Source organism: Rhipicephalus microplus, chromosome X (genome assembly GCF_043290135.1).
Source record: "Rhipicephalus microplus isolate Deutch F79 chromosome X, USDA_Rmic, whole genome shotgun sequence".
NCBI lineage: Eukaryota > Metazoa > Arthropoda > Arachnida > Ixodida > Ixodidae > Rhipicephalus > Rhipicephalus microplus.
Genome location: NC_134710.1, coordinates 1240130 through 1255504, shown reverse-complemented (window position 1 = coordinate 1255504; position 15375 = coordinate 1240130). Strand labels below are relative to the sequence as shown.

At 44.4% G+C, this 15375-nt stretch overlaps 1 protein-coding gene across 2 annotated transcripts in view; it reads left to right on the top strand.

The window, feature by feature from the left end:
* Unc-115a (actin binding LIM protein Uncoordinated 115a) overlaps positions 1–15375 on the top strand; it is a 424168-nt gene that overhangs the window by 175403 nt on the left and 233390 nt on the right. For both annotated transcript variants that reach the window (XM_037426516.2, XM_037426515.2), the window contains exon 7: positions 11420–11510. In XM_037426516.2, the coding sequence (XP_037282413.1) occupies positions 11420–11510 (91 nt within the window). The remainder of the gene's footprint in view (positions 1–11419; positions 11511–15375) is intronic.

Below are 15375 nucleotides of genomic sequence, written 5' to 3'. Positions count from 1 at the left end.
AGCTTCATCAGCGGTGATGTGATTGTGGCAATGTTTCGTATGCAGCGTTGGAAGTATGAACACAGGCCCACGAAACTACGCAGTTCTTTGACAGACGCAGGTTTGGGGAATTCGGCCACGGCCCGAAGCTTGGCTGGATCAGGAACAGGAAAAATGCCGTCCTTGGACACAACATACCGTAGGATGGTGAGTTGCCGTGCTGCAATGTGGCACTTCTTCATATTTAGTTGCGAGCCGGCATTGCTCACATGTGCGAAAACTTCTTTCAGACCCAGATGCGTGGAGAAATTCGAAGCGAAGACAATAACATTGTAGAGGTAACACAAGCACGTGTACCATTTCAAGTTGCGCAGAACGGTGTCCATCATTCGCTCAAAGGTCGCAGGCGCATTACATAGACCAAACGGCATGACGTTGAACTCGTACAAGCCGTCGAGTGTGATCACGGTGGTCTCTCGATCTGTTGAGCGCAGATCGAGTGAAGAAAAATAATCTGCTCCATGAAGGCTGTCAATCGCGTCATTGATGCGCAGCAGTGGATAAACATCCTTGCGAGTGATCTTATTGAGCCGTCTGTAGTCCACACAGAACCCCACAGAATCGTCTTTTTTCGCAACAAGAACAACAGGAGACGCCCATGGACTGTCCGAGGGCTGAATAACGTGGCGTCGTAGCATATCGTCAATCTGCTCGTTAATTACCCAATGTTCAGAAGGCGACACACGATATGGACGCTGCCATAAAGCTAGACGGGCACCAATGTCAATGCGATGCGTAACAGTGGGCGGGCGACCGAGAAAACTTCGCCCGACATTTAAAGAAGAACGATATTCTTGCAACAGGTCCAGAAGCTGAGAACGCTGTACCGCCGTAAGGTTGTCAGCGTTGGAGGGGTGAAATACATCAGCAGATGATGGATCAGAAGTGGAAACAGCATTGACGGTACACGAAGTGGGACAACACGTGTCATCGGGTACGTCCAGGACTTGTGTGTCCTCGATTGGTTCCACTCTGCCGAGACATTCCCCTCGAAGCTAGGTAACAGTGTATGGGGATGGGTTGGTTACAAAAATAGCGGCATTGCCCTGGGTTACCTGTATGGTTGCGAAAGGTACTAGCAGCCCTTTCCTGCTACAAGCGCGGTCGGATGGCGAAACGAGTGCAATTGTGTCGGGAGAAAACGGTGCAGTAGACCGACACAGCTGTCATCGAGTTTGGAAGCACTGTTGTATCGTCTTTCATGATATCTTGCTCAGTGTCGAGGGACTGTCTTCTAGCGTCAAATGCGAGAAGGGTGAGAGTTCAATTTCGGCGGCAGCACAATGGATGACGGCGTCGTGGCTGGAGAGAAAGTCCCATCCCTGGATGACATCATGAGAGCTGCCGGAATAATGATGAACTGGGTGACATACAGAACTTCCTTAATGACAATGTGAGCTGTGCACCCTGCTGTAGGATGAATACGATGCAAACTAGCAGTATGGAGGTACTATCCAGAAAGTGGCGCCGTCACTTTTCGAAGAAAGCGGCAGAGTTTTGCATCCATAACTGATATGGCAGCTCCAGTGTCAATAAGAGCCGATGCACAAACACCGTCCACAAGCACGTCAATGACATTTGAAGGACTGCTCTGAGGGCTTTCACATTACGATAGCGTCTCAGTCCTTGCCTCGGGACTGCAACAACTAGTTTCCCGCTCATGAGCAGTCGAACTTGGCCGCATTGGGGACAGGGAACGACGTCGTGGAGACGGCGACTTTCGAGGAGATGGACCTGGGCGAGACGGCGGTGGCATAGACGGTGGTTCGTCGTGATAGGGAAGGTTGAGCTGGCCAGCAACAGGCAAAGAAATGGGAGCCGGCTGTACGCGAGGGCAATAACGTGCTACGTGACCGGTGTAACCGCAGGCAAAGCAGATGGGCCGGTTGTTGGGTGTGCGCCATCGGTTCGCCGAGTTAGGTCTCACCCATGTCGTAAGAGCCGATGGATGAAACGGTGGCTGGAAAGGCTGCACGGTGGGCTGAACCTGAGGCTGAGGGGTTCCGTCAACATACGTAGCGGGCATACTCGCTGCAAAGGACGGAGGTTGAGCGGCAGCTTCGGCGTAAGTCAGAGGGGCGGGTGCTAGAACGACTTGAGGCAGCCTGGCGGCCACTTTGGCATAACTCAGGGGCGCACGAGCCGGAGGTGGTTGGGGGTGGTACGCAGGCATGACCTCTGCTGTTTCCTGCTCAATCGCTCGACGAATGGGAGGAAGAAGAATAGTAGCTAATTGTTGAACAGCCGGCGGGTGGGCAAAGGGCAGGACAGAGAACTGACGTGCGATTTCCTCACGGATGAAGCACTTGAGGTCTGCCATCAACGCCACTTGGTCACAACTGGCCTCCAAGCCAGCAAGCGTTGCAGCTCGTGTTAGGGAGTGACGGCTCATCGAACGCTGCCAGCGGAGCTCCTCGTAGCTGTGGCACAGTGCGATGACCTCAGCTGCTGCGCCGGGGTTTTCGGCAAACAGCATCGTGAAGGCATCATCCTCAATGCCTTTCATGATGTTTCGGATCTTGTCAGACTCGGACTTGGTGTGATTGGATTTGTTGCATAAGCCCAGGACATCTTCAATATAGCTGGTGAATGACTCACCAGCCTGCTGAGCGCGTTCATGTAAGCGCTGCTCGGCTTACAGCTTACGAACGGCAGGGCGGCCGAAAACGTTGATGATAGCGGTCTTAAAATCGGACCAGGTTGCAAAATCGGACGCGTGGTTGTTGTACCACAAATTGGCAACGCCTGCAAGGTAGAACACCAAGTTGGTCAACTTGCTGTCCTCGTCCCATTTGTTGGTGACGCTCACGCGCTCGTAAATGGCGAGCCAGTCCTCCACGTCAGTGCCATCAGCATGGCTTTCGGAAAAAATTATCAACGTGCACGCAGCTAGTTGCAACAGTTCATGATATCGCACAAATACTTGATTTTTCAGGCCAGGTTGATTTAATTTTTTTAGACTTTAGCAAGGCATTTGACCGCGTTCCCCATGGCAAACTTCTCATAAAGCTCCCAAACATGAATGTTCCATCTTTCATCATAAGTTGGATAGAGGCTTATCTTTCAAACCGCGCTCAGTACGTTGATGTGGGGGGACATATTTCTAACACGTTACCGGTATTATCAGGTGTCCCACAGGGAAGTGTTTTAGGGCCGATTCTTTTTCTTATATACATAAATGATATAGCTGACATGGTTGAGTCTAACATTAGTATCCGATTGTTCGCTGACGACTGCGTAGTATATAAAAAAGTGACATGCCAACAAGACCAGGTTGATCTAAGTCTTGCATTAACACAAGTTAGTGAGTGGTGTACTGGGTCGTCAATGACATTAAACTCTGACAAAACGGTACTCCTACGTGTGACAAGAAAAAAGCAGCCATTCACGTTTACCTACAACGTCCAAGGAACACCAGTACGTGAAGTAAATGAATACAAATACCTAGGAGTAACCATTACAAACACACTTTCTTGGTCCGCACATATAACAAATGTCTCCGCATCAGCTTCTCGTAAGCTTGGTTTTCTGAGGCACAAACTGAAAAAAGCCCCTCCGAAATTAAAAATGCTCGCGTACAAAGCGTATATTTTGCCTTAACTTGAATATGCATCAGTGGTTTGGGACCCTTTCTACAAAAAAAGACATTCAAAAACTTGAAATGGTTCAAAGACGCGCTGTACGTTTTATTTTTTCTAAGTTTAAATCATCTGATTCTCCGACAAAATTAATGAAAGACAACGATATTCCTGTGCTTGAAGATCGCCGCAGAATCGCACGCCTGAAATTCTTGCATTCCATTTATAATGGTAAGCTGAATATTCCTGCCCATAAATACATACAACCATTCTCTCCTTGCGCATCTAGGCATCGTCATATGCATAACCTGCTCCCATACACCACGCGGACTAACACCTTTAAAAATTCTTTCTTTCCCCGAACAATTATTCAGTGGAATAGCTTACCACCTGATGTCATTTCGTCTGATGACTTCGAGAAAGCGTTGCTCGGAGCATCTCAACCGTGACATAAGCGCATCTTCTCTGTACTGCTAGTGCTTAATGTAATGTTTATACTGTGTATTCATGCAATATCACTTTTTCAGATTGTTGGTGCTCAGTACTTATAATAGTTGACGCGTTTCCATGTGTATAAATTTGTCTGTACGTATGTGTATATTCTTTTTTTGTGTGCTTTAAGACATCACTCCATTTTCGCCATTTATTTATTATTTATTTTTATATGGTCTGTTATATTTTTTTTTAAATTTATTGTATCATCCATTTTGTATTCTTGCAAATTTGATTATTCCTTTAATTTTTTTCTCGATGTTTGCATATTTGTTTATTGTAATGTTTCCCACCTGCTTGGTCTTCAGTGACCGCAGTATTTTTTAAATAAATAAAAAAATAATAAATAAGTGCCAGTGAAGATGGGTGGATCGCGGATCCTTGGAGACCGGGATAAAGGGGTGGCATTGGAGGAGGCGTTTGCTGAGAGTCGTCGTGGGACATGGTAGATAGCAGGGTACGAGATCGTAGCTCCAAGGGCATCGAAGGGGATCGCAGCACTCTCCATCAATTTGTTAAGGCGTTTATTAGCCGGCAACCAGCGAGCATACACAATGGCGACAGTCACGGCCAAGCACGGACTCCCAGCGCTAGCGGCGTCCTTTTTGGGTAGCCCCACTAAAATGTACTCAAGAGTTCGACCCATTTGAAAGTTTGGAGGCTTCGCTACAGTACTTTGAATGAACCGAACCTCGTCCATAATAAATTTCTTCATTTAACCGTATTTTGCAGTCTACTGATACATACGATTACTTTTTTGAAAGTACTACGATGTTTGATGAGTCGTGAAACATGCCGCTTCCTGCAAGCAATGTGAAAAGAATTTTTCTTCGCTCATAATCGACACAAGCAAAATTGAATTTTCACTATATTTTTATCCTGCGATTTTATACTACTTATGCCAAAAGTAAGCATATATGACTTCTGGGTAGAGATATTTAATCACAACCTAATTTGGATGAGTTGCTATAACACTAATAATTCAAGAATGATTTCATTATTGTTGTTTCAATAGAATATTGAGTGGCTTGAGGTAACGTTGTTGAGATTTGAAACATTTGCAGACAGTTCTTCATAGGCGGTGTCTGAAAGGGTTAAGGTCTAAAAACTCAAGCGTTCTTGCCTTTGGTAGCTAGTAAGTAAAACATAGGCCCCTTCCATACTTGTTAAACTTTATCGAAACATTGTCAACATTATCGCTTGTGCCTCTTTGTTTGTCTAAAACTACCAGGAAATTGTCTACATACGTGAAAATTTGTAACACGCCGTTGCTTTTAAACGCCTGAAACAGATCGCAGTCAATGTAGGCTAAAAAAATGCTGCACAAAAGAGGTGAAACCCATCATCATATGCAAATGCCTTTTATTTGCAGTTACAGTACAGTTCACTGTTAGATGTGACAAACGAGCTCGTGGCCAGCGTATCATTACTGTATATGCTACCTTTAGCTACCTGACTTACTCATAAATTTTTTTTTGTGCTGCTCGTGCTGTTACTCAGCGAGCAAATGTTCAAAGGGTGGCTTTGAACGTCAAATGTTCAAAGCCATCTCACGAAGCAAACTTTACGTGCATGCCCGCGCATTCTCTGCCCGTGCTGATTTGTTCTTTCAGTCCCATTGTGACCGCCGTCATTAGTGGTCATTGAGCATTTCAGCGTGCATCTGTTTCGTAGCATGAAGTAAAATTTCAATTCACAGGGTTTCTGATTGCATGCCAAGATGACTTGATGGCGAAAACCAGCATGCATTGCCATGAAGATTCGCTGTGATGTTGGTTACATTCTCAATTCACTTATTTCACAGTTCATTCACCCTTACTAAACTTTTATTTTATGCACTAAGCTGATGTGAGTTGGTTTCTTAATTATCCTCAATTTCCTTAGTTTGCATTTTTAGCTTTATCAATTCATTCGACACCACTATTTGAATGTCATTAAACATGCCTTAATTGATATTTGGTGTATTATATAGGGCAATATGAGTATTGGTAAAACTCGTGTTGCTGCCAAAAGATGATCTGTTATTGTGTTTTATAAGATAGTTGAGGCTTTCGCTTTATTAGAATGTGCTCTGCACAAAATGCGAGGTTTACGTTGCCATTTTACATGAGTGTGAAGCTAATTTTCTGCGCCACTTTTTCGAACAGTGAAGAAGTTGTGAATGATGGTTAATGACAAATGGCAATTTATCAGTGGACCCCAACGTAACCGCACACGCAATGATATTTGGTTGACGGCCGCGGATCAGCTGACATCGGCGGCCAAAACGTATTCTGATTGTCAATCTTAGGTGCTTGAAGTTTTCTTTTAACCCCCTTCAAAACTATTATTTCTTGCCTCCAGGCCAGGGAGACAGAGGTCGTGTGCGTGCTGAAAGTAATTGCACCGCTTTTTTTTGCACAAATTACAGCGCAGAAAGGCAAACTTTTGAGCTGTTCAATCGTAGCGGGCATCTCGCTCTGTTGGTGGAATCGGTCCACCACTACAAAACTGTTGTTCATCGCGTTGCTTTGTTCGTAGACACCATTCAATAACACATACAGCTTCACTGCAAAAGTACAATCTTGCTCAGCGCATGCGAATGATTCTACAGCATTGTTGCTCGCGCCCAAACATCATGCTGTGTTTGTCTCCTGCACGCGCGATGGCTGGCTTCACTGTATAGCCATTGTACGTAATGGTGGACCTTTGCGCCGCTGTGCAGGCCGACGGGTCATTTGGCGCTAACTGGTGGCAAGATTTGTAAATGCGGTGCATGCGCAATGAATGGTAATGGTGGTGCGCTCCCAGTTTCGTTTGCTACTTCTCTGCCGGTGTGCATTAAATCGTTTGAAAGCGCTCTGTATATAGCCGTCTATCCACCTGTGGCTCATCGAATTCCCAGCTAGCACAAAAAAATGGATGGTTTTATACATTGCAGCTGTTTTTCGCAAGCTTGTCATATTAAGCCCATCATATTTTTCACATACTGATTGCTGCAACTGGCAACGTTTGATAACAGATGGGGCTATTGAATTCTGATGCAATGAACATTCTATGCTCGCCTTTGCAACCATGAAGTACCGGCTTATCAAAGAAGCGGAAGGCCGCATTGGGATCAGTTGATTTACAGTGCGAAAACTAACTAGAAGAGCAAAGGGTCAGGGTTCGCTAGCGCACGCCGAGTGCATTGGTGGAAGAGTAGCAGATGATGCGGGGCACACACCACCTTGAAGAACCAATGTGCATGGGCCGAATATTGGAATGTTGCCAGCCGCATTTTGAAATCTGGTACTTGACCTATGAAGTGTGTTTCAGATAAAACTCTAAAAAAAAAGTGACATAAAATTATCCACACTCAGACCCGTTGAATTTGGAAAATCAATAGCTAAATTCTGTAGAATGCAGTTCATAACACACTTTAAAAGTTAACATGAGAAACAGAATAAAATGGATCTTGTTCATCCAATGAAAATTTCAATCCAAGTAAAACAATGCCCTAAAAAAAAACGACTTTTTTTTATCTTGACCAAATCATTGACATTGACACGACTCAAGCATTTTCGTAAAAACATGTCAACCTTCTTTACTCACAACAGTGCAAAAAGTAATTTCTACTTTATGTGTTTTAGCACTAAAAAGATACTTGCAAGGTGCTGTAATTACTTCCTTGAATTGCATTGACAACTTTTGTTAGCTTGATGTCCTAACACAATGCCACTGCTTTAGTGTTAACACATGCTTCACAATGTTTTACATTTACAAAGTTCTTTTCAATGGCCTGGTGAGCTTTCTTCAGGTAGATAGCTGACGGCATAACCATGAAGCCACCTTCTTTGTCAGCCGCATCAAGCTAAGACCTTTATCCTTGAAGTGTCTTGCTTTTAGTTGTTCTCTTTGGCGGTTGACTTGTGCTTGTTTGAAGGCTTTCCACCCCTTCCAGCAAAGACATGGCAGTTTCAAAGTGCTCTAAACATTCCTCCAAATCTAAGGCCTTCTGTAGCATCACTGGCTTTGCTTGCTTAGTTAATCTTTAAGACAGCTTCGTACGGTGATTCCGCTTCTGCGCCAAAGTGCGCTAAACTGTTCCAAAGTCAGATTTGGGAGCGTCTCTGGCAATAGCCACGCCGGCACGTCAAAACATGTGCGCCTTGATCTAGTGGTCACCAAAGTCGCAAGCAGATACCTAGAATTATTCCACTGAATAAACGGCGGTCGCGTGTGCGTCCTAAGTAATCCACGATGCTATGTTTGGTGCCGACGCAACTTCTGTTGTGTAAGTCAGCTTAACGGTGAAATGCACTATCCACAGAGGCTCATGGTGTCTAGTCCATTCAGCGTGAAACTGTGGCGGTGATTCATCGGCTGACGTCGTTCATTCCAGGAACGCTGCTGATAGCTCGTTTGAAGAGTTGCGGGGCATGTAATAAAGCAATTTTCACTAATAACTGCATGCATGCTGCCAGAATGTCTCTTGCATATACTTTTGGGCATTGCGATATAATTTTCCGTGCTTCGCATCAATAGAAGAACACGCGAACGGTGACAATGCTTTGACACATTCAGAAGCGCCTTTTCGTCATTCCTGCCACTAGCACATCCGCGTTTATAATCGGTGTTGCAGTGAAAACACCTGGAAGACCCTGCCCTTTCGTACTCGAAATTGCTAAGGTTTGATTTTAAGATTTTTGCCTGCATTTTTTAAAAAGTCATCTCAATAATGAAAGCATGCCACCTGGTCGGAGCAGACGTTTGAGCTGCCATCGCTGGCGGCTCTAGTGGCGGCAGCTTCACTGTGGAGCAGCTACGCCTTGTTACATGTCTGCCTCTTGCTTCCCAGTATCAATAGCTGATGGTTAAAAATTGAACATCATGGCATTACAGTTTTTGCTTCATTTTTTTGGGGGGAGGGGGGGGGCTACATTGTTTGAAGGGCGCAGTCACTGGTGCACGCTACTTGAGGCATAATGAGACTGCTCGTAAACTTTAAGTGCTACTACCCTCTGCTTTACGTTTAGATAACTTACAGCACAAAAACCACTTCGGCAACTGGAGAGATCACTGTCCCTTTAACCAGCGTTCTTTTTAGTTACGCGATATCGGGTCCAAAAGATACAATTTGTTAGTTTCACTTAATCTCTCAGCAATGAGTGCGATACCAACAAATTGTATTGTTATACCAAATAATAAGGCTTGACGTCATCTTCGAGGAGCACTAGTGACAAGGTTGCCATTTCGGAGGTCCGCGCAATCACCGCACGCACAGAAAACTTGCTGCACGCGCGTTCGATATTCGTACAGCTACCTGGATGACTAGAGACCCCCGGAGCACTTTTTGCACGCTGATGCACCTGCACATGCACAAACAGCACATACAAATGGACCTCCAAAATGGTGTGACAATGATGGGCCACCTTGCTATTAAGGCTCAGTGTTGATGGCACTCTAGAAAGCGAAGCACTTTTTGCACAGTTTGTTCACATTGAGAGTACTAGGCAGAAGGGTACACCAGCTGTATTTAATGCCTGCCGAAATAGCCCGCATGCCAGCGATCGCACCCTTGAAGTCAAAGTTCATAATGCCCCTCCCCTCTTTGCATTCCTTGTTCCGTCCTGCTCCTTCCTCTTGAAGACAGGTGGCGAGTTACTCTCTACTTGAGTCGCAGTCGGTGGCAATCTTGGCACGCGGGGTGATGTTAGCGCATCTACCCTCTGTGCAAAGGATATAGGTTGACTCTTTTTATCTCTGCTTTAGCCTTCTGCGCTTTTACTCGCATGTAAAAAGAACGATGCCGAGTGGATGTTATCGATTGGGACATTACACAAAACATGACAGCGACGGCCAGTGGCGTAGCCCAAGGGAGAGGGGAAGGGACATCAAGAACGTGTACATCCCCCCACCGAATTTTTTTTGTAATGGCATATATAGCGCAAAATGATCATTTGCCTGCCTTTGCCCCCCTTAAAATCAAGGTGGACAGGTGGACCCCCCCCCCCCCCCCAAAAAAAATAGTATTTCTGCTTACGCCGCTGGCGAGGGCAAAAACCAATCGAGAATGTCGATATAATTGCTATCGCATTAGAAACAAAATGGCTCTCTCCTGGGTCATCTTAGGTGTATGCATGAGGTACCCTGTAAAGTTTTTTTCTTTATGCACTGCTTTCTAGAGGATACTCTAGGGGGTTTTAGAAGTATAGACAGCACGCCGTAGCCACATAAAACATCACATCGCTGCAAAAGAAAAACTAAGTTGAATCGTGTAGTTTCAGCACAAAGAAATGAGTGCTGGAGGAAGTTGAATTTATGAGACTAGCTGAATGATGTCATGTTACATCCAGCAGTATAATTATGAAGAAAAAGAACCTTTCTTTATCATTGAGGTCATCTTAATAAAATGCAGTGGGGACTGTGTGAGTCTCTAGCGTTGTACGTTACAGCGTTTGTCTACCATATTTGCTGATAGCCACATCGGTGTATTTAGAATGTCATTTCATGAAGTACAACTTTATTCAACCAGTATTTTGTTCCTTTCCTAGGTAAATAATATCTGAACAAGTTTTTCCAAAATGCTCAACACCATGACACCATTATTTTTGCATTATGAACTGAAATAGGGAGTGCTCAAAAGGTGATTGGCTCGATGAGATTTGCAATAAATCAAAATGTTTCTAGCTCTTCACAAGAGCCCCAAAATAATTAATGCCCTTGAATTTAAATCCAACTTGCATCTCCTCCAGGATGTGCAGTTAACTGCTCCAGTTTGCTCCAAAATGGAAAATTTTGCTGCTCCAAAGTGCACCAAAATAGAAAATGTTACTGCTCCAAAAATTGCTCCAAATTAGAAGACCTTGGTAGCATCGCTGGATTCATATCAAAATGTCCTGATAAAAAGTCGGTAAGCTAGAGGCAAGGAAAAACAAAACGATTGATGATTGATATGTGGGGTATAATGTCCCAAAACCACCATATGATTATGAGAGACGCCGTAGTGGAGGGCTCCGGACATTTTGACCACCAGGGGTTTTTTAACGCGCAACGAACAACAAAACATATAGTCGCTTGAGTGGGCATCCACAATGTGGGCAAATACAGTTTTTTTTTTGTCACTAAGGTGTCCTGTAATGTAACAAAAGTAGATTTTAGGTAGCACTTCTGTTATCATTTTCTACAATAAATAACAAAATGTTCCAGCTATTATCAACACCATTTCACAATAAAAAAATTATTGGGAACAACACATTTAAAGGATATTCATCTCAATATTTTCTGCATTGCTTCTCTGTGTATTAGCACTTTTGGCTGGTATTAATTGTGTTTTGTTGTTATTCCAGGCTGGAGAAAACCACCACTTTCATCCCACATGTGCTCGGTGTTCTAAATGTGGAGACCCCTTTGGGGATGGCGAGGAAATGTACCTGCAAGGTGTGTGTTAGTCTCAGTTTAATTTTGACAGCCACTGTCTGTCTCTTCGCTCACTATGTGTAGATGTTAAGATAAGATTACATAGGTGTATTCTTGGTTGAGTTAGTGATTTATTTTAGGGTACAGTGTAAAATAAGAAAAATATGGGATGTAAATGCTGCCCAAGAATCAAGAGGATTATTGTAGTAGAACTGAAAGTTTGGCAAGGTGGTTGCTGATCATCGTGAAGTTACGTTGTTCAAGAACGCGGCACATCAAGGCTCGTTTCTTTACCTCACTGTCTGTCTCTGTTGCACCTTATGCAATTTCGTCATGGTCAAGAGAAGGTGCTGCAATTCTTCTACAGCATGCTTTCAGCCATTATTTAAAGGAAAAACGAGAAAGGAACAGGCACAGGTCAGCTTTATTAAGCCTGCAGCACGAGACTACTCTATCCCAAAGAAGTTGTTACAAATTTTAAAATAAGACAGTTAGGCATTTAATTATTAGTAGAAGTGTGAGTTAATGTTCATTTTGTTCTTCAAAAATCTAATCCATTGCACATTTTGATGCTCAAACGAGTCTGAAAATGGACTGCACTTCAGAATCTAGTAAAAAAATGAAACCACACTGGCAGCAGCCTCCTGTCAGAGAGGTCAGATACAGTGTCATCGCCAACATACGATGGAAGTGACATAGTCCTCGGGAGCTATTCTCAGTGTGCCACATCTCCACCTCTGCGATTACATGAAAAAGCAGGCAGTTGTGACACCGTTGTGCTCTTGAACAAGTCAGTGCACCGAGCCGGTAGCACATTTCCAGTGTTAAAGAAAGGTGGCAAAATGTACAGAAACAGAGCACTTGAACAAACTTGACAAGTTCAACCCTGCAGATGAATTGTTCAGATGTTTGAGAACGATGCAGGGAAAGTGTTACACCACGACCTACTGTACTCCTGACCTGCTCAGATGCCCCCCTCCAGTGCCCATGTCTAGTTCGTACCTTCCGCCGCTAGGGATGTAATTCATGAGCGGCATAGCACTAATCAGACCTGTTTGCTGAAGTCAGCTTCAGTGTTCGTGGTCATATATTTGCGAACAAAGTGCTTACATTGTGTAGTTATGCATAAACTCAAAATAATGCTAAAATAAGTATACTAGAAGTGATTCAGAAATACTTTACTATTGAATGGACGCAACACCACAGAGGCTGTCATACACTATGCAAGTCTAGGCTTGCAACGTTAGTCAGCCAGTATACAATAAACACTTTAGGTGGCTTTTTCACTACTGCCATCTTGCTAATAGTTGGAAAGAATACACCAGACGACGCCACTCATCCATGTTTGCAAAAAGGGAGAAAATAGTGTACACCACCACGGTTAGCATCCCCTCAGGTGTCTTTTGCACGTTGCACAAGGCGACAGAAATCACCGGATGAAAAAGCTACAAAAGACGACCCAGTGACAACTGGCCGACTGAAATCGCCGACGTTTCCCTCAAGCGCAAACACGCGTGCACACACTTTCTCTTACCCACTCATTCACATCCATGAAATAATGATTGAACATAACATCAGTCAAATGATTTGAAGCGTTTGAGTGCATTGGCATGGCCGCTAAAGTTCTTTTCATGTAAAGTCCGTGGCACTAGCTTGATGTAGTGTCATGCGAGTGTTTTTTTTTTTTTTTTCTTGCCATGTTTCGCGTCTCGCTAAAATAATTACAGTGGCTCAGTTTGGCTATGCCAGAATATACGTAGCGTCAACTATGGATGGATGAACGAGCTAGCGAGCGAGCGATTTAATGGGTGTCAAGTGCAAGCCCCTAGTGACACTACACTCCAGGAACTTCCAGGCCTTCGGCGCGCCAGCTGTGCGCCGTGTGACATCACTGCTCCTCGGGCTTGTACAGAACTGCTCACTGTAAGCCATACTAAACTGGTCAACCTCGGCCAATGTAGCTTGCGCTACAAAAATAGCCCAGCAGATTTCAGCACAAGATAACCTTAGGATTCTGGGGTTATTTCTTAAATATCACCCTCTCCAATTACAATGAAAAAGTTACCTGAATAAAGTGCGTCTTGTTGATGATTAGTGAACACGTGACTACTACTAATATACAGGATTTAGAACCTGCTAGAGCACATGGTTTTTCTAAAGCTTATTATCTTATTTAGGTGGAACACCCAGTACAGTCGAGCCCGCTTATAACAAACCTGAGCCTGACGCGTCATCGGTTCGCTGTATTCCGAAGTTTGTAGTAAATGAAGCACAGCTTTTAAAGAAGTTGCGAGTGAAAACAAAAAAATTTTTTGCCCAAAAGGGTCCATGACGCACGTGTTTTTCGAAGAGCAGAAGCGATAAGGGCGGTCCCGAGTTTATTTAGAACAGCAGCGTGCTCTTCGCCGATATTAAGACGATCGAGACCAGGGACTGCTTCGAACGAATACAGTTTATTAGAAGAAAAGAAGTAGCACGCGCTCGCTCCCGGCAGCAGTCTTCTTTCTTCTTCTGGCATTTGATGATGACATTTTATAGGCTCCCGCTCGCCCAAGTTGAAATAGGATAAACCCTTGCGGGCTCTTTGAAACAACCCTTCATAGGGTATATGTGATTCACAGATCTTCTTAGAAGTTCTTTTTTGCCTGTACGAAGGAGACAAGCTCTTGTTATTCCGTCTCGCCCAGGGTAGAGTTTTTCAATCTGGCACATTTTTCTAAATGTTCTTGGAGCCTTGTCCTCAACCAACACCACGTCACCCTGTGAGACCGTAGCTCCTATTTCCTTGATGTATTCTCGATCCCATCTTTTCTACCAAGCTCGCACGAGTTTGCATCTGCTTCACCATGCGTCTTCAATGTCACCGTTGTACAGTCTTGTTTGTCCGTCTTGAAGCTGTCGCCGTCCGCCTATAATGTCTGCCGGCGTTAGTGGCTTTGGCTCGTTGGTAAGTCAACGGTCTATTGTTGAGTTCTCCTTCAACTTCTGCTACAATAATGGGGTAGCTCCTCTACCGAAGCTGTACTTTTCGATAATATCTTTCGCATCGACGTTTTCAAGCTTCTTATGAGGCGCTCGTAAAGTCCTCCCCATCACGGCGCGCACTTGGCTATCGTTTTCCATTGAATTTGTTGGCCACTGCAGTAATCCTTTAAGACCTCGTGTTCAATGGTTTCAAGCATTCTGTTGATTTCCTTTTCAGCTTTTATAAATGTTTTGGCGTTGTCTGAGTACATTACTGCTGGCATTCCCGTCGAGCTGTAAATCGTCGGAATGCCCATAGAAAACTTTACGATTGCAAATCGTTGGTAACCTCCAAGTGCATACCTGCCAAGTCTCTCCCGGATTGGCCGGGAGACTCCCGAATTTAGACCGTTTATTCCGTTTTACGGTTTTCATGAAAATCTCCCAGAAATCGAAATTTCTGTGCGTGATCTGGCTGCATTCACAAAAACGCAGCTCAATCTACTCCAGGCTTTTTCAACCTACCCCATTTTGTTATAAAGGAGTTCAAGAGGCTTTCATATAAGCGTACAGTATAATCTAAGCGATGCGAAACTGCGGCTGATACGAAGTCTTGAAATTCCACAGCCAAATTCTATTATATTCATTGGGCCTCAATTTGAATGTTCTGAACACGTTTCTTAATTGGGGCGGACAATACGAAGTTTAGTGCAGAAACCGTCAAACGAAGGCGGAAAACAGCGTGCTCGAAGCTTCAAAAGTACGTGTGCGACCGGCGCACGCACTGTCTTCTACAGTGCGTGTGATTGTCATTGCCACAATCGCTGTGGACGAAACCGCGGTCGCTCTTGACACGATCATGTGTGGCGACGACGTAACTGACAAAATCCCGAAAGTGTGTGCTCAACCAGTCAAAGCAACG